General features: G+C 44.5%; 2 protein-coding genes across 3 annotated transcripts in view; one reads left to right on the plus strand and one right to left on the minus strand.

The window, feature by feature from the left end:
• Window positions 1–1,262: 1,262 nt before the first annotated feature.
• CHAC1 (ChaC glutathione specific gamma-glutamylcyclotransferase 1) lies at window positions 1,263–3,784 on the plus strand. Its single transcript, XM_076344608.1, has 3 exons — window positions 1,263–1,554; window positions 1,647–1,682; window positions 1,960–3,784. The coding sequence occupies exons 1-3, from the start codon at window positions 1,291–1,293 to the stop codon at window positions 2,389–2,391; spliced, it is 732 nt and encodes a 243-aa protein (XP_076200723.1). The 5' UTR covers window positions 1,263–1,290; the 3' UTR covers window positions 2,392–3,784.
• Window positions 3,785–17,556: 13,772 nt separating this feature from the next.
• Window positions 17,557–23,234, minus strand: part of INO80 (INO80 complex ATPase subunit) — a 67,692-nt gene continuing 62,014 nt past the window's right edge. For both annotated transcript variants that reach the window (XM_076344609.1, XM_076344610.1), the window contains exons 32-36: window positions 22,911–22,999; window positions 21,902–22,057; window positions 20,648–20,807; window positions 19,654–19,872; window positions 17,557–19,015 (exon numbers count right to left, since the gene is read on the minus strand). In XM_076344609.1, coding sequence (XP_076200724.1) covers window positions 18,798–19,015; window positions 19,654–19,872; window positions 20,648–20,807; window positions 21,902–22,057; window positions 22,911–22,999 — 842 coding nt within the window. In that variant the 3' untranslated portion in view covers window positions 17,557–18,797. The remainder of the gene's footprint in view (window positions 19,016–19,653; window positions 19,873–20,647; window positions 20,808–21,901; window positions 22,058–22,910; window positions 23,000–23,234) is intronic.

Consider the following 23,234-nt stretch of genomic DNA (forward strand, 5'->3'; position numbering starts at 1 on the left):
AGCACCATGCAGGCTGTTGATGTCACCCATGGTGAACGTGCCAAGGTACAGGGAGCACCCACTACAGTCTGTGTGCATTGTAGCTGCAACGCCCTGTTAAGTGGAATGGAAAGATGGGTGCTGGTTGGATGGAACCCAACAGGAAACTAAAGAAAAGACTGTAAATAGACTGTTTGGAGTGATTAGATGCAGAGGACAAGAACAATAATGAGAAATGCTTCTATAAAAATATCTCAATGGTTTTGCGTCTCATTCTTTCTCCCCCTTCTCTCTCCTGCTACCAAAATGAACAACTTTGTAATTTGAGCCCATCTCTTTAGCTGGGCTCTTTAGCCATCTCACAGCCTGCTTAGAGCTGATTTACAGCTGGGTCTCCATCTCATACACAGACAGCTCTTGGACCCATCTACATAACAAATGTTACGTATTACAAGCCCACACTCCAGCCTGGATTTAGTACAAGGGAAAATGCACTCAATGGCCGGATTCAGCACCATTTCCTTGCATTTGTGTGGATTTTATTGCTCTGTTTCACCTATGTGCCTTACGCCTCAGCCCTGTTGACGTCAGGAGCTGTCGCTTCACCCAGTAATACTAACTGCTCGGTTTTCCAACGCAGTAGCTCACGTTCTTGGATGAAGCCAAACCCGGCAGGCTCCTGAGGAGGGTTTGCCCGCTCATTCCACCCCAGTTTCTCCCTTTTGGGCACGGCGCGGTCTGCTCCATCCACCCCAGGACCGCGGCACTGGCTGGGCAGCATCGCCGGGGATGAGCAGGCACTCATCCTTGCGCGCAGGGGTCCGACAGCGGGTGATCCCCTGCGATCACCAGGCGGGAATCTCGCAGACGACGCCGTGTTCCCGCGGCAGCTTTCACCGAGCGCTGACAGAACAGGCCGATCCCTCAGCTCCCACCAGGCCCCGTCTCCCACCGCGGGCGTCTCCTGTCCTGCCCCCCAGCCGCTTCGCCCCGCCAACGGGCCGCTCCGGTCCGAGGTCTCCTCACGCCGGGCAGCCCCGCCCCGCCTACGCACCCACGCGCGGGCTCAGGGTAACGGCCGCCCCCCCCCCCGCGCCTGACGCAACCCGCGCCCCGCTTTGCCCCACGCGCGGCGCGGCGAAACATCCCGCCCTCGTTGCATCACCCGGCGCGAGCCGCACGGCCCCGCGCCAATGAGGGGCGGGCGGGGGCGGGGCCGGCGGCCCGGCCGCCCTTTAAAGCGCCGCGGCGGCGCGTGCCGCCCCACGAGCGCCCAGCGCCGCAACAGCCCTTAGCGCCAACGCCGCCGCCATGAAGCGCGACCCGCAGCGTCCCGAGGAGTGCCCGGGCCGGCCGGAGCCGCCGCCGTCGTCCCCCCCCGCCCTCTCCTCCGCGCCCCCAGGGGAGGCGGAGGGCGCGGAGCTGAAGCTGACGCCGCCGGTGTGGATCTTCGGGTACGGCTCGCTGGTGTGGCGGCCGGGCTTCGAGTTCACGTCCCGCAAGGTGGGCTTCATCCGCGGCTACAGCCGCCGCTTCTGGCAGGGCGACACCTTCCACCGCGGCAGCGAGAGGATGGTAAGGGGGGCGGCGGCCGTGGGGGGGGCCGCTGGGCGGCCGTTGGCGTGGGTTCGGCTTCTAACGGCTCTCCCCTTGCCTCTCCCTCACAGCCCGGCCGGGTCGTGACGCTGCTGGAGGATTGCGGGGTGAGTGCCGGGGCGGGAGAAAGGAGGGGCCCTGGGGCGGGCAGTGGGGTGTGAAGTCGGCCTGGGTGGTGGTGCCCACATCAGCAACTGGAAACTGATGTCAGCAACCGAGCGCTTTTCTGCCCTCCCGGGCGTGTGAGGGGTGTGTGTTATCCCCCTCTGCCCTGTTACCAGTTGTGCAGAGACCCCAAAGCAAGGCAGGCTTGCTTTGAAATGGTAGTGGACTTGTCCACTGCAGTTACAGCATCCCATAACCGCCTTGGCCTTTCATTTCTAGGCATGCACGTGGGGTGTAGCCTATGAAGTCTGTGGGGAACAAATTGCTGCATCGCTCCAGTATCTCAACATGCGAGAAGCTGTCCTGGGAGGCTACGACACCAAGTTGGTGAAGTTCCACCCTCAGGAGAAAGATGCGGAGGAACCCATCCTGGCTCTTGTTTACATTGCAACACCTCAGAACCCTTCTTACCTCGGCCCAGCATCTGAAGAAGACATTGCAGCTCAAATCATTGTCTCAAGTGGTTGTGCTGGTCATAACATTGAATACTTGCTGAGACTGGCAGACTTTATGCGCTACTTTTGTCCTCAAGCAGAGGATAAACATCTCTTCTCTATCGAAGAGGCTCTTATTTCCATCCTTCCATGCCTGTACTACACAGAGGAGTCTCTAGAAGAAACTGCAAGTGTCCCTCAGACGTCTAAGGGTTGAAATAGGAAATTTTTTTGCAGGGTCCCAGTAGAAGGGACATAAGGGAGAAAGCAATGGGGACAATCTTAACTGATAAAATATACTGGACTGAGTGAATAAAGGGAGAATTAGCAAGTAGTAGGGGAGGGAGGAAGTAGAGTAAAACATGCTTGCTATAGGACTTACAATTAGTACCTGTTACACTCCTTACCTGTAGCACCATGATAACCATCACTGCTTTCCAGGTGGGGAGCAGGGATCTTTGCTGGAACTTTGCTCTTAAGACTTGCTTCCATGGGTCAAACCTGAAGCACTCTCTTTAGAGAAGGAAGAGGCTCATCTATTCTGTGCACTTTTTTCTTTTTTTTTTTTTTTTTTTCTTTGAAGACTAGTTGAGCAGGACTTGACTGGGTTTAAGCAGTATATATGTAATTCTACCTCAGATTGGCAAAAAGCTGTTTGGTGGTGGAGACTTGGGCAGGTTCTGCCAAATAAGACCTCCTTTTTTCCCCTGCCATGTCCCACCTCCAGTACAATGACTAAAAAAAGTATAGAGTCATAGAACCTGACACTAGATTTCAGGATGTCTGTGCAATATTAAGTGAACTGGCCTCTGTAGGCTCTTTGGATCCTACTTCCTTATGTTGTGAAGGATCACACTAATGCACTTATTTTCTAAAATGTCATACTGTATTTATTACGTGTTGTATTTCCCCTTAGGAGGGTTATCTAAACTGTTCACATGCCACAGTGGTATGTAGCCCGTATTCAGCCTTGCATTTGTACCTTCTAGTTTTAAATCAGTTTTCTGAGGAGCTAAGCCTGCTTTAATGACAGAAGCTTTTCTCCAAGCTTCACTGACCTTGTGCTGCTACAGACTTAACTGACTCCGTAAGAAATGGTCCTGCCTGTGTGGGAAGTCTGTGCTGTCTGCAGGAAAGCTGTCTGGATGCAGCAGCACTTTAGCCCTGTACTGGATAAACCTCTGGTGCTTAGGATAACGTGGGTTTCTGTAGAAGCGTTTGAGGTTCTAGTTCCATACCTGGGTGTCTGGTACGCTTCTATTTGACTGCAAAGGACCATGACTGAGCATATTTGCAAGCCTTTGAGCTACTGAAAAGCCTGCCTTGATTGTGTTAAGCAGGGGCACTGCTGCAAGCTCAGACTTTTCACCTTCACATATTAACAGCATGAAAACCCATAGTATTGTAAGAAAACTGCTGCTACTGCAACTGCAGCAAAATAGCTCTTGAGAGCTGACCCCTGGGACATTTGACTCCTCACAAATATGTGGGGTTTTATTATTAAAAAAGAAAGGATAGGGACTGTTTGTATTACTGTGGCTTGTATGTATATGAAGTCGTACTGTGCTGTGCCCAGTAATAAAACAAACTGACAAAGTTAGTTTTCTGTACTTTGGTGTTGGTCTTTTTCATTACTGACTTAAAGTTCAAACTGATCCTTCTTTTTTAATTTTTTGTTGTTTTTTTTAAAAAAAAAAAAACCACAAAACCTTAGCTGGTAATGCTGCTGTAGTTCCTGTGTGTTTTGTGTTTGTGTGTGTTGGTTTTCTTGTTGGTTGGTTTGGTTTTTTGGTGTTTTTTTTTTTTTTTTTAAAAGCAACACCTCACTGCTGAGCAGCTTGCCTCTGCTGGATCTACTGGAAGACACCCATGACTCTTTCCCTTTGAGAAAAGGGGATTCAGTGACTTTCTCTTCCCAGCTTCCTGCTCTTGTTGGTTCTGGAGTGCTAGTGCTGATAACAGAGATGAGACAGCCCTCCTGACTGTACAGGGCAGGCACAGAAATGTAATTCTCCCTTGGCAGGTTGAAGAATTTTTGTTCTGAGTGTAACCTGGCATTGCTGTTTCCAAGAAGTAATAGTGGAAGGACAAGAAACTGCCACCCACAGCCAGATCTGCTGGCTGCAATAAGGGAGACAGTTATTTCTCTTCTGGGGTGCACAGGGGTAATGTGCAGCTGCCCTTCTGATTCCAGTAGTTACCAGCTGCCTCAGCACTAGCAGATCACTCTGCCTACCAGTATTACCTGCCTCAAGACTTAAGTGATGGAGTGATAACTAATTGAAACAACTGAATTTACCACTAATTAAAGGCAGGTGCATGTTTCAGGGATGATAGACTAGAGAAAACTATGCTTTCCCTGTTCTGTGGAGGCTCTCACTTCAAGTGAGCAGCTGCATCTCCCTGTGGGGGCTGTGTTCCCCAGCTGGAAAATTAAAGGGTTAAACAATCAACTTACCTGCAGGGGAACACTCCCTTACTAGTACAAGCCTGGGGTCAGATACCAAAGTATCTCCAGATAAAACAAAAACGCCTTCACACCTTTCAAATTTTCAAAGGCACAAAGACACCACTGACAGGAATTAATAGCAGATGTGGGCTAAGCAACCTGCATTGCCATCTCACATGGAGAGCCCCTTGCTTTGTTCAGCCTGGGTTGGCCCCGCGATCTTTCACGTTGCTGGTGAAAGACAAGCAGTGAGTGCTTGTGAACAACCCATCAGCACTAGGAACGTTCCTTCAGCTGCTGTTTCTTCTTCCCTTGAAAAACTAAGTATTTTAAGCACGGATACGCTACTTCACTGAACTACCATTTTCTTCCTGATGAGTTCTTTGTAGTGGACTTCCAAAAAAGGGACCCCATTGTCTTTTCAGGAGTGGTGAATATGGCAGCTTGCTGCTGTCATCCTGTCACTGCATCTTCAAGTCACTAAGACAGACAATGAGATATCACGTAACTTCTTTCTCCTTAGGCTTTTATTGTGTCCTGTGAGTCTGGGAACTGGTCACAGTCTGGTCAGTTGATGAATTCAAAAGGTTAACATCCCAGATTTGAACTTTGGCCGTGTGAGTTTGTGCTTATGTTTGTGCTGCTACTCAAAGGTGGGGGACCACAGTGGCCTGCCTCTGACAAACGAAACGTGAGGAAGAGAATTGCTTGGAGGCAGTCATACAACCATGGCGCTTGGGAGTGCCAGGCCAACGGTGACACACAAGGACAGTGTCCTACCCCATGCATGTTTCACTACAGGCTTCCTCTCCCTGTGTCATGACTTGCTAGCCCAGGTGAAGCAGCCAGCTGTGGGCACAGCTCCAGCTTCTGGCAGCTCTAGCACTGGCCTGATGGCTGGCCTGGGAAAGAGCACTCACCTTGTCAGAGGGTGAGACAACCGCCCTCATTTGCAAAGTACTGCCAGACGTTTCTGGAGATGCTTCCCTATCTAGTGGCTTCCTCTTGCACGTGCAGTTTTCTCTTCTCTTCTCTGACTTCCCTATGACAAGCTCGTGCCTATCAGGTCACCTCACATTAGAAACTGGTTGCAGTAGAAACGTGTTTACAAGCGCTATCATCACAAACTTTCCAAGTCTAAAACCAGCACAATTCACATGATTTCAGTGCCTTCTTCAGCCTTTTCCATCTTCCTGCCCAGCAGTTCCCACACAGCCCTGGAGTATGGGCCTGAGTCACCATTTCCTTGAGTACGTTAGGACAGGACCTACCCAGCTGCTTTGCAGTGGCACAGCCAGCTAAATAAAGTAAATGACAACAGTTAATCCAGCCCTGACCTTCATATGTATAAAGCACTCCTGAGGGCACACAGTCCTTAGTAGGGCAGGAGAAAGGATAAAGAAACTCAGAAATGTTGAAAGGATTCGGAGAAGACAAAACCAGAAGAAGTCATCTCTGGTTCTTAGGTGCTACAGTATCATCTCGGTTTCAAGGTGGAGTGTCGAGAACCGAGGAGACTTCACACAGGTAAATCTCTACCAAGGTGATTCCAGCTTTAGTAAAAATGTAGTTTAAATATAGCATCACCAAAGTGTGAACTTACCTGTGCTTGGTGTACTTTTCTAGATGAGATGCCAGGTCAGAAAATTAGTGAGACCAAACTTGTATTTGTGGTTGATGGCAATACAAGCACGCAGCTCAGCGAGGACAGGAGGCGGTAGGAGGGGACGGTGGCCTAGGAGAGGGGTAGGGAACAGACCAGCATTCCTCATCTAGGTGCAAAAGCAGCCAACAGCTTGGTTGAGTCTACTTGAGGACAACGTACGTTTGAGCATCCAGAAAGTGGGGCCAGCACGGCCTTTGAAGGCTATCGAGGAGCCAGTGTGGGATCTCAGTCCCAGGAGGAGCTGAAGGGGAGAGGCGCAGCTCCACATGCATGCCCACAGTCTCGAGAGGGTCCCTGGGCTCTGCCATGTGTGGCGGGGAGAGGCTTGCAGGTGGTGTGCAAGTCACAGGGAAAGGCCATGCTGGATTTAGCAGCTGTTACAGGAGCTGCAGCTGGTTGTATGTAGCACATGTGTTATTCTATATGTGTCTGCTTGCCGCTCAAGAGACAGGCTGAAATGTAGATTTAATTACCTACAGATGTTTCACAGGCAGAGGAAAAGCAAAAGATAAAAAAACCAAAGAACACTTATCGCTGCTCCAGGACAGCCTCTGCAGCGATACACGGGCTGACCGGCAGGTGCAAGTGAGAGAGCAGCCGATGCTTTTCTGTTACGGAGTCTGCAGAGGTTGCGCTCTCACAAGTGCTCCCCTCTGCAGTAGAGGCTGGACAGCACTTTGTGCACACTGTATACAGAGTGGATGTGTCCAGGAACAACATCTGGCTTGGTAACAGGCTGTTCTTCTGCTCCTGCTACCAGGAAAGATTGGATGGGGAAGCAGGGGAAAGAAAGAGGGTCTACTGGGTGTACAGCTGCACCAGGACAAGTGAGACTGACTTTGCATAAAATACCCATCACGAAAACACGGAGATGTGGTCACCTGTGCACTTCGACACTTCTCCATATAACACATTCCAGATAATTCAGTGCCAGAATGGTAGCACTGCCAACACGTCCCGAAACCTGGGAGTCAGTCTAGGCCTGGAAGTCCTTCATGAAGCTTTAAATCAGGTTATATCACATTCAGCTCAACCTCATCCCAAAGGCAGAGGGGAAAATGAATGAGCAGCATTTGGATGGGAGATTTTCCCCAAGTCAAACTTCTCATTTTGGCACTGCCAGTTTTCACAACATGGCACATACTTCAGTAGCACCAAATCCAAAGGGTTTTTCAGAACTCAAGGACAGATGCAACATAAAAAAGTGCAGTCCCAGCGCATGAGTGGGCAGTGATGTGCCACCGGCACGCAGCCTAGCTCAGCACGGCATGGTTCCCCACACATGGAAGGAACAGGAAGGTATAAAAAAATAGGTTTACTGTGAGGCTATGGGAAAACTACACTTGCAGAAAAACCAGCAGCCGCTCAGCAGACTTTGGAATTTCCTACTAACTAGTTGCCTTGGCTTAAGTGAAAACCTCCTTAATTTATATGCTGTATTAAAGTTACAAGACAAGCCCCATATGGCTTTGAAAGAGCCTTGGGCCCAGGAGGGAAGGGAGGGCAGAACGAAGTGGGCGTTCTGGGCAGCACTGGGGAAGCTCTACATGCTTTGTTTACAAACCCTGTACACTTTTTGTTTGGCTTTTGGATGTGTTTTATTCTTTCCCAACTCCCTTTTCATCTCATCATAGTGCCAGCCACACTGATGAGTGTTTATGCTTGAGAATTCCTGAAGCACAGCCAGTACCTTGAACTCCAGAGAATGAGACTGAAATAACGTAAAAGGTCACGGAAGTTCAAAGACAGAGGTGCTGTTTTCCTAGCTGGGGACACCACACTGTTCCCAGACCACGCTGGGCTGCTCTGGGGACACAAGAACAAAGACTTCTCTCTTATGTCCTCCTGTTTACGCTGCTTTTTGCCTCCCTCACCTCACTGTTTTAATGGGACTCATTTCCATGAAGCTTCAATTAAAACCACCAGGGATCAGTTTGGCCTGAGCCTGACAACTGAAGAGACACCTGATAGCTACTGGCACTAAAAACTTCTGTCACCAAAGGAAAGGGGAAGTTTTTATCCCAACTGCTCGAGCCCCGCTGGCTCACATAGTAGGAGCAAGCCCCAGAGCGCTGCTTCATCCGCAAGCATATATAGAATCATAGAATCATTAAGGTTGGAAAAGACCTCTAAGATCATCGAGTCCAACTGTTGACCCAACACCACCATGTCCACTAAACCATGTCCCTAAGTGCCGCATCTACACGTCTTTTAAATACCTCCAGGGATGGAGACTCAACCACTTCCCTGGGCAGCCTGGTCCAATGTTTAACCACTCTTTCAGTAAAGAAATTTTTCCTCATGTCCAAAATCAGCTATTGCAGCACCCAGAAATCTGTAAGCACTTCACCCACGGGAAGATAAGTCAGAAGATGACTTTTGGAGAGGAGAGGTTTCATTCAGCCTTGCTGGTTAGCAAGCCTGTCCTTCAGAAACATGACGAACGCGCGCCTGGGCTGAATGGGCACGTGCCGGGTACACGCAGGTCAACTGTGCCATGCAAGTAGATAGTGTGCAGAGTGGCCACAGCCAGCCTCCAGCGCATCGGGCACACCACCCCACGATCTGCACAAGCCACGGCTCATACTTCCAGATGCAGATTTCTGCAGACCGGGAGGGTCCATTAGCACGTGCACATACACAACGCGATGTGCTCATTTGCACAGCACTGCACCTGCCCCACGCACCCTCATTCACAGGTGAAGGGAGGCTAGGGAATGGTCCAGGCTAACGTGAGCACTGGGTTTCACTAGCTTATGGCCTCAGCAATCTGCTTTGCCTTGAACTGGAGCTATGGACCGAGCCACACCAACAGCACAGCAATACTGATGTCATTTCACAGACTCCCATTCAACCCACTTACAGCAATTATAACCTCATCTACAAACAAACCGCCTCGGGGGTGACCACAGCCAGCTTGCTGATATTAAACTCTGTCTACACGAAGCATATGCGACATTTGAAAACATTTAGAAAACAAACTAAAAAAGCAGCCTTTTATCCCCTCCTTGTCTAGACGGCACACCAGCCTTTCCAAACTGCAAGTTGGCACCGATGAAGCGCGTAATGCCAAGGGAGGGAGGGAGGGAGGGAGCAGGCGCTGCCCTGGCCCCCAGGGACACTGAGGAAAGACAGGGGCTGCCCATGGATGTGTTTACGTTACCTCTGCTCACCCCGCGGGCACCTTGCACCGGAGCAGCGCTGGTGGGTGCACTTTCACGTGTCATCACAGCCGCCAGCGCTGCAAGTGACCTCCCAGGACTGCAGCTCACACATTGCTGATCAGCTGGAGGTGCGCAGGGGTGGGAGATACTGTTACAGACAACTGGGGCCAGCTGCTTTGTCCTCAGGATGCTTCTACAGACATCATGGGCTGAAATCTCTCACTTATTTTTGTTTTCCAGTGAGGTACCCATTTCTTTAAGTAAAATTGAGCCAAAAGTATATTTCAAACAGCAAGCGGGTTTGTAGATTATACATAAATTCATTTTAGATTATACATACATTCATTCTTTTGGTCCGCTTTATAAGAGTGTGTTTTTCTCCAAGATGTTCCTCTCTGTGAACACACAATCCCATTTTTAGAGAGGGAGAAGAGCAGGAATGCCCAGCTCCCCACAACCGTGATAGATGCCGCTTTTCATCTTCCCTTTGACAGTGACTGTTAGAGACTCAATTACCTCTGGACCTGTTAGGCAGGAGCCAGATGCAACCATGTCTCTTGTTGCTGCACAGCACAGTCAATTCTGGCAGCATTTGTATCTCTAAACTACGTATATATTGAATCTATTCCTGGAAATACATCCTATAATTTGAGGGCAGATGAGTTCAGGACTGTGGATAAAAAGTAACTGTGGGACTAGCCTCATTCAGAATAAATATTCACTATTTTTTCCCAGAGGATTCTTGCCTCATTTCACTTGATGGGAGGATGCTAAAAATGAGCAGCAGTTCAATTCCTTTTTTTCCTGTATGGTCCTATATTTGTTTATGCACACCTTGCTCCAAATGCAGAGGGAACGTTCCCCATTTTGACTTTTCTCTGGCAAATCACTGGAGCACCTTTGCAAACTTTTAATTCCTCTTCACAAGACCTGTATTATTACCATTATACAGATGGGGAACTGAGACGTCAAGAACATGATCTCAAAAGCGTACGGTGACTGAATGCACAATGTGAAACATTGAGGGGTGATGTTTTTCAGTGTACTTGGAACTGTACGTTAGGTATTCAGAGATACCACATTGGAAAAAAGATAACGTGTGCTCATGTAATCAGCACTACATCATGATGCAAACACGCAAGAGTCATCTGAAATTTTCATGGATACCTTATGTTTGCCATTGCCCAATGAGGATCTGTGTGGTTGCAAGTTTAGTAATTTGCTCTCAGTATTCTTAAACCTTCACGTACCTAAGCTTGCGTAATATTTATTCGCCAACTAAAAATTAAGCTCAACAGAGAAACATTTTTATATAGCTTGGGGTGTTTTTGTTTTATACACATCACTCAAAATTGTTGCAGTCCCTCAAGCCTTTTTAGCTCACGGCTGAGGCTCACAGCTGCTGGCAGTTCCAAACTTCTTACATGTGTTTATTCCTGTAACATCTCAGACATGAGATCTGTTTTAAATTAAAAATTTAAACAACACTACTTTTCTCATTTGCTATCAATTATATCACTGCAAGGAAGAGCTGGGCTTCTCTAATCTGTCTGTGAATATTCTACCAAACCAGCTCTCACTCTTAATATTTAGTTATTTGATTCCAGACAGACACAATGATACATAGCTAGGTGCAGCAAACTGCAGTGTAACCAAATTACATTAATTATACAATACATACCTCTGATTGCATATGCTAATAGCAAGTTATCAAAGCTGGGGAAGCAAGTCTCCTTCTGCAAAACTCATGATGGTGTGTTTCAAAAACACATAAATCACTTGGGATTATAGCAGCCCGTAAAAAGAAATCGTCATGACTTCCAGTCCCAAATTAACACCGTGTTTAAAAACCTACTTGTGCTTCACAGACTCAGCATCACAATGTCAGTAAGTTTTTGACTAGTCAATAGGAATTGAGCTGAGTGAAAAATTACTAAAAAACTAGACAGCAATTATTTTTTCTTGTTAACCAGATTAAATATATATCACAGTAAAATTATGACTACAAGTTATATATAGTAACTTCTTCCAAACTCTGAACATGACAGAGAATGATGAAAGACTGCAATCACCTGGACAGGCATCACGAAGCTGAATTACTCTTTCAGGAGCACTTGAAATCCAGAGACTGAAGTTGTACCATTATGCATCTTTAGATCTATTTCAAGTGTTACCATTTCAAAGAAAAACTGTAGTACTATGGCTGTAAATAAGATTAAATCTAAGAAAAATCTGGGTTAAACGTCAAGAAAAGAGAGGTTTGAAGGAACGGGGCAGTCGTCCACAAAAGTGTTCATGTGAAGTCTATGGAAGGAGCAAGAGCAACAAGAAACAAGATGCAGAAGAGCCCTCACATCAGCACCCGCCAGATGCACGGAGTGACCAAAAAAAAAAAAAAAAAAAAAAAGAGTTTTTTGGATGTTAGTTTTCAAGATTCTCTACAAGTTCATGTAGTCTGAACATCCCTTCTGTTTCCTCTGCTTGCAAAGGAAAACCCTGGAGCTTTGTCACAGGCAATGAAGAGGCATTCAAGGGTGTGTCCGGTGGCGTGCCATTGCATTTACTGGGCAGCATCACGCTCCGCTGATCAGCACGTAGCTAATTGCGGTCACGTGCCAAAAGCTAAATGTAGTTTAAAAAAATAATAGAAAGCAACATTCAGCCAACTACGTGTGAAATTTGCTGACTATTCCATTCTTAAAAACCCAGCAACCTTCTGTAGGCTGAGTGAAATACCGGCAAGCACTCTGTGCCCTGCCATTTAAGACTGACCGTGGGGAAGATAAGGGCTACCCAAGGTGACTGCTTCGAAGACATCAGATCCTTATGGACCAACGCATCCCCGCTTCTGTGAGGAAAGTGGTTTTTACTGCTACTTTGATACAAGTTTAGGCTTGTCTATGGAGAAAAGTTACTTGAATTAAAGAATGATGTGAATTAGAGAATAGTTTTTCCCAATTAACCCTTAATGCAAATGCTCTTTTTCCACAAAGAGCCTACCTAGGAGGGGAGTTACTGGGGAACATCGTTTTAGAGTAAGCATCGTAAAACCGCTTGTCTGCACAGTAGCTGTAAAATTCTGAAATGCACTCAGTATCCTGAATACAAACTCTACCATGATATCAGGGGAAAATTGTAACACGGGAATTAAAAGAAATGTGAAAGACAGACATCTTAAAGACAGACGACATCTTCTCACGGTACGGAGAGAGGGCTCCTGCCTGTGATTCCTAGAGGAAGGTCCAGATGGAAAGTTAAGATGTAGGGATACATCAGAGGAACTATAAGAATAGCTGAGACGCAAGATAAACAGGAACTGCTTCTCCTAGTAGGATAGCATTTGTTAAATACATCTGAGGAGAAAGCCACTAGTTTCTTGTTATTAATAAGAAAATTTTAATAAATTTAACAAATAGTCCAATCCTACACATCGGTTTTGTGTGACAGTCCAAACCAGTAGTAAATTTCTAAACAGGTTCTTCTAACCTCTGAGCAACAGTAACAGTTTTCCTTGGTTTTTAAAAAGTTGGTGAAGCATTCAGGGTAGCAATGCCCATAAAATACATGTAATGCTTAGCTTTATCTTAATTCACAGTTCTCATAATGCTGAGATGCAAGGCTACAAGGGTCACGTGTTTAAAAATTAACACCTTTAAACAGAAACATTTCTCCTGCCAACCAAAAGCCCTGAAGACAACACAGGGGTCTTGAGAAGAGTTGGGTAAGGCTGAGCAGGGAGGCAAAAACAGGTGCTTGCAAACAAATGTCACAGAGACAACAAGGGATACTGTAATCCCTGGATGCTTGGAAGCTCACATCACACTTGGCTCCTGTTAAGTACGGCAGACTTAACACAACCAGCAATACTGTCGAAGAAGGAAGAGACAGTCCACAGGGAAACTCAAGAAGGCACAAAAGTCATGTTTCAATGTTTTCTTCCCCTACCTCATTCTATCAGTGATGCTCATCAGCTAAGGAAGGAAGGAGTCATCGTTTCATACCTGAGCACTGACACACTTCCTCATGCCTGGGGTGCAAACAAATTCTCTCATAAGCCCCTAGAAGAACATTATGTAAATAGAGTTCAGCACAAAATGCCTGGAAGACCCATTAGCTTTGGAGTAACTTCACTTTCCTGAGGGAAGAGGCAGGAGCTAAGAGGAGGGTGGAGCTGGAAGAAACCCAACTCATCCTATCATGCATTTCTCTATTTCATAAGGCGCTTGTTGCAGGCTTTTCAGAGAAGCTAATGCTAATCTGAGTGCTACAAGAAAGACTTGTTTACAATACAGACCTGCTGGCTGAATCTGAGAGCTGGGCCATCTGTATCATCCTAATAACGATGCTCCTGAGAGAAAGGATCAATCACCCCTTCCCTTCTCTCATTCACCACTACACACCTGGTGCAGGCTGCAAATAAAAAAAAAAATCCTTCACAATTCAGTGAGTGCTTACACCTAGGAGCGTAAGATGTGATTGCCTTTATTTTAGTATGTATGTCTCAGTTATACTTCACATGCAAGCAGCATCCCTTTGGGTAGTGAGCTACAAATTGTTTTTTCTGGCCACTCGAGCAGAAATTTCCAAAGGACAGCATGGAGCGCATCACCATCCCTTCTTGAGCAGGAAGGGAAGCACAAGACATGCCTGTAAGGCTCCTTCAGAATTGGAATGCGCGTTTCAGACTGAACAGTCAACAAAAAGGAAAGACGGAGGCTGAAGTGAGAAGCTGAGGAGCCTGTAAGTATATCTGGGAGCAGAAGCAGGCCAGATTGCTCCACGGAGAGCAGGAGATCGGGACTGGCAGTGCAGTGGTCACAGGGCAGCATTTCCCAAATTACATTGATCCACATCCTGCCCCTAAGTGATTTTATCAATTGTGCTCTTCCTCCTCCCAGCTGCGACTCGGCTGTTCCTGAGCTACGAACAAAGTAGTGCAGATCCCTACTCCTTTCTGCACGGAGCTTTTCCCACTGAGTTTTGTGTGCCTCCCCCACTGAGAAATGCTGCTAAAGGAAATACTTGGGGAATATGGGAATAAAGCAAGATATAGCCCCTAGGCAGACAGAAGGCTTTCCACAAACGGAACATGAGACAGCAAGGAACATACACTGTGGTGGGGAAAACATGCAACAGAAAGGGGAGAAGGCAAGGAAATATCACTACATTTGGACAGTGCAGTATTAGTATCCTGAAGTTAAGAATTAAAGCAGTTCTAGGTGAAAACCGTGCTGCAGTAACCTGTTTAACTCTTTGCAGAATAGGAAGAGGTGATCTAGTGGCTGATGAGGACAACAAACGACCTATGATAGAGAAAATGGCTTGCAGGCTTATCTAAATCGAGGGTAGATTAATTAAGTGGGCTTCAATTGATCACAAAATAATTAAAAACAAAAGTTAGAAAAGTGCTGAAGACACCATGCAGTCAAGGAACCAAACAATTTTTAAGAAGCAGTAAGAGGTTGTTTGGAAGGGCCTACACAGTGACTGTACAGCTAAATAGGAGAGTTTCTGAGGCCAGTGTGATGCAAGTCCCTGGCTATCTGATATACATGATTTTGAAGAGGAGTTGAAAGGATACTGGAGTGCTCTATTTTTATAACGTAATAATCCTACATGTCGGCTTTCACAACCTGTCTGAGGTGAGCAAGGAGTTCTCTCGCTCCTTTGATACATAGTTTGGCTTCTGGTTTTTTGTTGGTATTTTTTCTCCAGCTTTTTTGCTTGGTTTTGCCATCCTCTAGGGTGCTGACAATTAACCACATCCAGAGAGAAGATGTAAGGCAAACTGCATTGGTGCTCATAATGTTGCATTTTATCAGTGGCCTGGCTGGTATGTCCTGGCCACATGCTTAAGGGTTAATTCAGCATTAGAGGTCAGAAGGAAATCCCTTTCTCCTGTCTCCAACTACCCTGCAATATTTTTTTGAGAGAAGGTAATGGTTTCAATCACTCTTGCTTTCTTCCAAAGGAATACTGCAGTTACAGTTTTTGGTCTTTAAGACTTAATTTTGTCATTGCTTGGGACGACTTTGTTGACCACGTATGGCAGTGGGAAGAACAGGTGTTCTGGGGACCCTTCTGAACTAGACATCCTTTGTAGGCTAAACTACAAAAGTGCGTGTGAGGGTGGGACATGACAGCACCTTTTAGTCCTAACTTCCCAGAGGACCTAAGAAAATAATCACTTTTAAATGTCTTCAAGAGTAGTATTAATCAGTGAACTGTATTTAACAGTTTTGCAGTAATTGGTGAGTAAAATGCTATAATCAAATAGCATGAGGAATACACAGCATTCCCAACATCCCCCAAAACATGCTGACATCTATTTCGCCATTCCAGCTTAAAACACAAACTCAGTTCATTCAATATTCTGTTTCTGACACTAGCAAATACCTTGATCCCTCAAAGGAAAGTGACTTTCTCTGCCATTAATCTGTAAGACAAGTGCACAACACACAGTCGGAGTGAAAAGATGCTCAGACTGAAACTTCAAAGAACAAAGCTTCAGTGTGCATATCTATTTTACTCACTTCAATAGAAGCGTTCTCTGTAGTGTTGATCACAAAACTACCTCCACCTCCTTAAAAAAATTCCCAGTCTTTGTCTTTCTAGCACTACTTCCTTCCCCAAATCAAGAAACTGGAATAGAACAGCCCGTCACATGAATTCTTCCTAATTCCTTGATTAATATCACAGAATCTCAGTTCTTCTATGACGCATAATACAAAGAATGCATCTGTTTAAATGTAACTTTTTACAGAAATTGAACTGGATATGATCTAGTAGTTCATTTACTTTATTGCTACATTAGATCTTCCTGAATTTGTTAGCCTGATGCAAGTTTTGCATGCAGATAGGCTACCACTACTTTTGCCACAACTTGTGATGTCATTTGGTACTTCTTTTGAAGATTAAATGACTTTAAATATATTTTTTATATTATCAGTTTTTAAAATATCAATAATTTAATCTTCCAAAAGTATAGCATGCAACAGCACATATTACATTTTTGCAATGTTTTCAAGTTAAATTATTTTTTTTCTCTCCACTTTGCATTACAAATTGGTGCAACTGTCTAGCAGTTTGAAAATCAAGACTGCACACAAAAAAGTCCATTCAACTCCCACTGAAAAAAAAAAAAGAAAAAAAAAAAGAAAAAACTGTAGAGAATGATGTCCCAAAATGATCAACTGTATTGAATTCAACCATCATAGTTCAGGTACTATGTAATTACACATATTATACTTGCTTCTGTTTTCTTGTGATCTGCTGCATACCTACTCCAAAATAGATTACGAGATAATCAGTGAATACAGGCATGTGATAAGTGTACAGTTGTAACTGAAAAAGGTTACAAATGTGATACTCAGAAGAGTGCATACTCTAGAGCATTACACTGAGCAGCATGTGTCTCTAGATGCATTTCCAGATGCACACCCTCCATGTTCTCTTCCCTAATCCTCTCATTCATAAAGCTATATGCATAAAAAACACAAAGACACCGATTTACATAAAATTATCTCACTCCATTTTATTTAAGATTTTCTTCTCCAGTTAGTAAAAGAAAGATGTGTCTCTCTTTATACATATGTACAAGTTCAGTTATAAAAATAGACAGCACATTCAAAGAGAAAAAAAGGCTTGGCATTTGTCTGATTCCCTCTAAATATCATATATACATGTGAATAGGAGGGGAAGGGGGAAGTCTTCATGAGTTAATTAAACACCACCTCCCCCTCAATTATCCCCTGCAAATCTGTTTAAAAATCAATCTAACTAAGCTCAGTTCTGCTATTTTCAGGTGTGCAAATTAGAGGCAGAGCCAACAGGAAGCACTCGCTCCACACTGTAGGACGCCAGGCAAAGGATTTGGGGTTGGAAAAGAATTATAATAATAAAAAAAGTCATCTTCCGCTGTCACAGCCCAGACCTGCAACTCAACTTGCTTCTCTCTAATGGGATGAAAGTGCCCCGGCAGAACAGCCTTTTAATTCAATGTGTCAGACAGAAGAACTGCCCCACACCTAAATCTCAGTGCAATGCAGACAATGCTTACAGCAAAGCAAGGGGCTACGGGGCTGGGGGGGGGGGGGGGGGGGGTTGTGCATTGAGAACGGGGAAGGAGCAACCAGAGAATGAGAACACAGATGGGCACTGGCAGCACTGCCTTCTATCAGCCTTACGGGATATGGCTACTGGTACCCGCACACCGCAGTGAACTCAAGCAAGCTAGTATGTGTGATGATCACAAAGATGAAGGGAAAACACACTGGAAGAACAGTCAATGGATGGCTGGGATACGAGACATTTTTTTTCCCAGGATTTGGCTGGAAGGGGGAATGGCACAGTTGTCTGTCTCTCAGGACTGTTTTTCGTTGCTCCCCTCACAGCACTGCAAGCTGCAGAACCACGCTCTACTACGGCACAGTGAGAGGAGCAGCAGCAAACTCTTCCTCAGCACTTCAGCTTTCCCTCTTCATGAGATTTGTACAAATAGAGCCTTACTTTTTTTCTAAGCTTTTGAGAGTTCTGCACACCTGAAAAGTGAGAGAAATCATTCTGAACACAGCGAGTGTTTGTGCTGATGAGAACTCTGAAATGCAAACCAAACCACTGGCTTGTGGTTTCTTCCACTGCATGAAGCAGAGGCAGTGCTGCTGCTCTCACTAGGCCTGTCAGTGCCGTCTGTATTCTGCGGCTCTGAACCTGTTCCTGACAGATGGTGCTGAAAGAGTCCATTCCCTGGAAACCACCTGAGACACCTTCCTTTGCATTTCAAACCTTTAGAGAACCCAGAGGCCCACAGTAGAAGAATCCAAGGTTTTTTTTTGATCACACAAGATCTTCAGCTTAGTCCCCAGTTACCCCAGCACGTACACTAACCAGCTGCCAGTACAGAAATGTCTTCTGACACTACAGGATACTCCTGGGGTTCAGATACTGATTTCATAGGATAAAACTAACGCTGGGTTCCACCTCAAGCTACAAGAGAGAAAGTATATTGGTGTGAATTCAAGCACACACAGCTGCAGGATATTGCATGGAGTAGCTGGATGCTTTCTTGGGAATCTTTGTCAGGTATGTCAATAAAACACAAGCTGACACTCTCCCAGTTACGCCAGACTCCCTCCCCTCCTTCTCACAGTGTCTGCAAAGACAGTTTTTTGGAATACACATAATCAAAGTGCTCACATAAACCACCCACTCCCATTGTGCTTTGATTTTCTTTTCACACACGTGCTGGACAGCAACAAGGCATTCATTTGCATGCCTTCAACTTGGCAGGGTGGTCTACTCTGAAAGCCAACGCAGTTCAGACAAGCTTTGGGGGTTCAAAATTACTACCGACCACCTGAGGTGTGGGCACCTTTGCTTTGCTTCCGAATTGGAGTTTCTGATATGAGACTGCTGGTCAGGTTTAAGCTTTTGGGGGTCCCACAAACACTGTTTCCTTTGCTCAAAGGGGAGCTCAAGGGAGAAGAGGCGCTTGAAGGTCCAAAATCTGCAAGTCCAGAAGGCCGAATAATTGCTGTTTGTAGAGGGCTACTTGCAGACATGCCTAGCAATGGAAAAGAGAATCAAATGCCATGTGAGCATATTATTCCACTTGCGGCTCTTCAACAACAAACAATATACTAACAATCAGTCCTAGGACCACCCTGTATTCAGGTGGAAAAACCTGAAACGAGGACAACAATTTATGAGAGTTTAATGAAGAGGGATGTCTTTAAGATACAAATCATCTTGCAGTTATACCCTGGGCCATCTTCAGCTGGTGTAAAGCTGAAGCTCCATCACCATCATTTTAGCAGATTTTGTAACCTGATTCTGTAACTTCAATGTGACAGCAATACAGGAAAGCCACAGCCATACCCATGGGATAAACAACACTATCCAATTTGTCTGGACACCAAAATAAAAAACAAGAAAGAGGAAAAATATTTGGTATAATTCAAAGGGCAGATGAAACTTCTGCAGGACTAGCCTCTCAAGGTCATCTGCAGTGAAACTGGCTATCCTCTCACACCATTACCGTGTCACATTGTGTATTGCCTCAATCTCAGAATATAATGGACAAGCAATACCAACAATACAACACTTTTTATCTATTTTTTGACAGGCTGTAAACAACAATCACCCAAACTCATGTGGTTGGTTCTGCTCTGGGTAGTCTGCTGCCTCCCCTTCCCCACATACCTTTAGAGACATTGTACCCGTACGCTGCGTATGCCGCTGCAGAGGCCGCCGCTGCCCCTGCTTTGGCACCTGCCATTGCAGCTGCACTTCCCGCTATCGATTTCCGGCTTCTGCCTTTCCCAGTGCCGCCTTTTGACCCACTGCCCGAACCTTTAGGACGACCCCGGCTTCGACCTGACTGGCCTCTCCCAGTGAGAGGTGTATCTTGCATGGAAACACCTTAACAAAAAAAGAATGTTAAAATGATAACTGCTATGGTATTTACATTAATTTACATTAATACTGTTCCTATTAACTGATACTGTTCATTTACATTAATATGGATGCTGTTAGCAAGCACTGATCCCCTGAAAAGAAATTATGTATACAAAACTTCACTCTTCATTAACCACATCTTATTAACTCCAACTAATTATTATTATGAATCCAATCCACAAATAGGTGGAGGATTCTGGGTTCTACTTCAGGATGAAGCATTTTCTTACTTGAAGATAGATAAGTTTCTTCCATTTGTTATCTCTAAAGAAACTCGTCAAGCATTATGGCTCTACTTATTTCAGTGTAGAAAACTATGGTAGTTAAAAACATTCGCCATTATTTTAAATTACAGCTGCTCTAGTCACCCATTGGAAATAGAGAACTGATTATTAGCCCAACAACAAATTCAAGGAAAAGCTTAGAGATTAATAGTTCTGTGGTTGTCTGTAATGTGGCAATATGCACATAATGGAAGGAGAGCCCTCTATAACACAGGAACAAAGGACAAAACTTTTAAGAGTAACTAACACAGAAAAGAGGAAAAGTGTGCTGAATGAGAGACTATAAACAGATTTCCTATCAAATCAGAAGTAATTTCTCAATGAAAAGGCAATTTTTTCCCCAAATCTTGCCAACCATGCATATACTCTGGTTAAAATGCAGAAAACGTATCACCTAGCCATACAAAGTCAGTGTTTAATAAATGTGAGTAGTAAGTCAAGGCAAAAGTACTGACCATTCATGGTATCTGAAACTGAGCCAGTAATGGAAGCAGGAGAGTTTGTTGCCCTTGACTGAGGTGCTGAAGAAGCTGGATCATCCACAATCACAAGCATATCACTACTGCTCTCATCGGGAGGGATAGAGCCCATATGTAATTCACTGCTGATGGATATCTAAACATGACAGAGAACAAAGCTGTTAGCTTCTCAGGTTAGGAAAGGGAAGGGTACAAACATAATAATATCTTTAAAAGACATACAATCACAAGTAATTAAATGGTACTTGTTCTGTTTTTTTTTCATCTTCTCTATTGGAGACTAGCAGCATGATACATAATCTGCCTAATCACACCCCACCCTCTATTTACACGCTGAGCAGCAGTAAAGACCTCCAGGAGCTACTTAATTTCAATTCATGAATATAGATGTTAAGTTAAGAAGCAGGAGACTAATGGGCTCAGCAGAGATTTAAGAAAACTGCTGTTCAACTGTGCACCTTCAACTGCAAGAGAGGAAACAATAGGATTCTTAACCTACTACTACTGCTAATAAAAATCTTTGTCAATAAAGGAACAATACAACATAGAAATCTATAGAACAGAATATATTTGCTGCCAAAACTGGTTTGCAATTCTTTACAAAAAGATGAAGGAAAATGTGTGCCACTGAGAATTTACAATTTAAATTCCAGAGAAAAAAACACACTAATTCAGAATCAGAAACAAGGAAGGAAGCAGAGAAGGAGATGTAGATGAGACTAGCGAGGAGTACTTACAAAGAAACTGAATGTCAAGGAGCTATTTGAGGGATAGCGTTTGGTTCAGGAGCAGAAAGAGACTGTTCTTGCTATGGAAGGTATTGGTATGGAAGAAAGCACATGGTTATAAATGTGAGCATGACAAAGGCAGGAAAAAGGGAGAAGAAAGTAGGAAGAAAGTAAGTGGGGCTGCAGGCAGGAATGGAGAAATTTCAGGGGCTGAAAGGGAGGAGAGTCAGGGCATGAACTCACTGTAAGAAAAGGGAGGCAGAGAGCAAATGAAGAGGAGAATAACGGAATGTCAAGTAACACGAGCAGCTGTAAGGCAGCTTATTAGCAGCTGTTATGTTTTCAATAAATTATTTTCATTTCCATGGTTCACCTTTAAGACATCTCACTTCCCCACATACTCGAAGTTCTACACTAGCTAAAATAACAGAAAGCAAGAACCCTACAGGATGTGAGGCCACAATTGAAATAGTATATAGTTTAAAGCAGCAGTGAGTCTTACCTCACTGAAAGGGCTGGGCATGGCAGAGTCTACACTAATGAAGGAGTCATCCCCATCAGCAGACAAGTTGGAGTTATCAGCTGAGGGAACAAATGGGATCACGAGGTTCATGGCCTCTTTCTTTCTCTTCCCATCCAATTCATCTTCCTTCTTCTTCTGAAATAAATAAAACAATACCAGGAATGAAAGAGGCAATAAAACAGAAGGAGGGGAATAAGCAACGCAAAATCTCAACATCTAATGCAGTATTATAACTCAAGGAATGCCATGTCCAGAATTTCCCAAAACAAATTTCTGAAGGACACAGTAACAGATCCCTTAAAGGCTCCTTCTTTAGATTTAAGTAGGGTTTGTTATTTTTTTCTTCCTAAAATAGCTGGAATGATGGAGGATTACTCTTACAGAATTACTTTGATTTCCACTGCCTTTTGGAGTGAGCTTGAAATTCTTTACCATTACACAACATTCCAATTAATTAATGTAAAGCCTCCCTGTCTCAAAAATTCAGAATTTTCATAAACTAGTTTTAATGATCTTTTTTAAACAAACCGATCTTCCCTTGTTCCACAGAAGCCACACAGCTATATGGGTTTTATCTATGTTCGGTGCTTCATTTACACTCCCTTTTTGTCCTTGCAGAACAAAATCTTGATTAAGTCACCATTTTATATGCCACAGAATGATCAGTTGATCATTTTGTTTTTTTCAAGCATGAGTCCTCAAATTGTTGTCTGTAGACTACTGGCGATCTACAGTGTTGTTTGGGTATGCAGTACTTCCTTATTTTTCAAGTTGCTAATGATATTAGAATACAGATAACTATGCATGTGTTTTGTAATATCCCTCTTCTGTGTAAGGAAGTGCCATAGATTGATGTTCAATGGTGAAGGGAAGAAGGCTTTACTCATTAGACTGCCTTTGCATAAAATGTTTCCGCACCACATAATAGTGAGCCGGAAACTCTTCTGACCCTATCACTGACACAGGCAACCTCTTTGCATCAAAGTACCTTTTCAGCATATTTTTCCCTTTTACGTTTACGTTCCTTCACACGATTTGTTTCTTCTTGCTGTCGCTTCTCTTCTTGACGCTGACGCACTGTTGGAAAAGAAATACAAAGTTGTCACCACTGGAAAGATATTTCATATCCTTTTGTGAATCTTACAAGAAATTCTAGTTCTAACAGAACTGTGAAGAAAAAAGTCAGCTGTATTAAAAGTAAAACACATTGAAAACACTACTGTATTAAAACTATTTGTATCCAAATTACTGAAAAGTCTTACAGTTAAATTCTTCTTTCAAGCAACATAAAAGCATATACCTCTAATACAGC

This window comes from Aptenodytes patagonicus, chromosome 7 (assembly GCF_965638725.1).
Source record: "Aptenodytes patagonicus chromosome 7, bAptPat1.pri.cur, whole genome shotgun sequence".
Taxonomy (NCBI): Eukaryota; Metazoa; Chordata; class Aves; order Sphenisciformes; family Spheniscidae; genus Aptenodytes; species Aptenodytes patagonicus.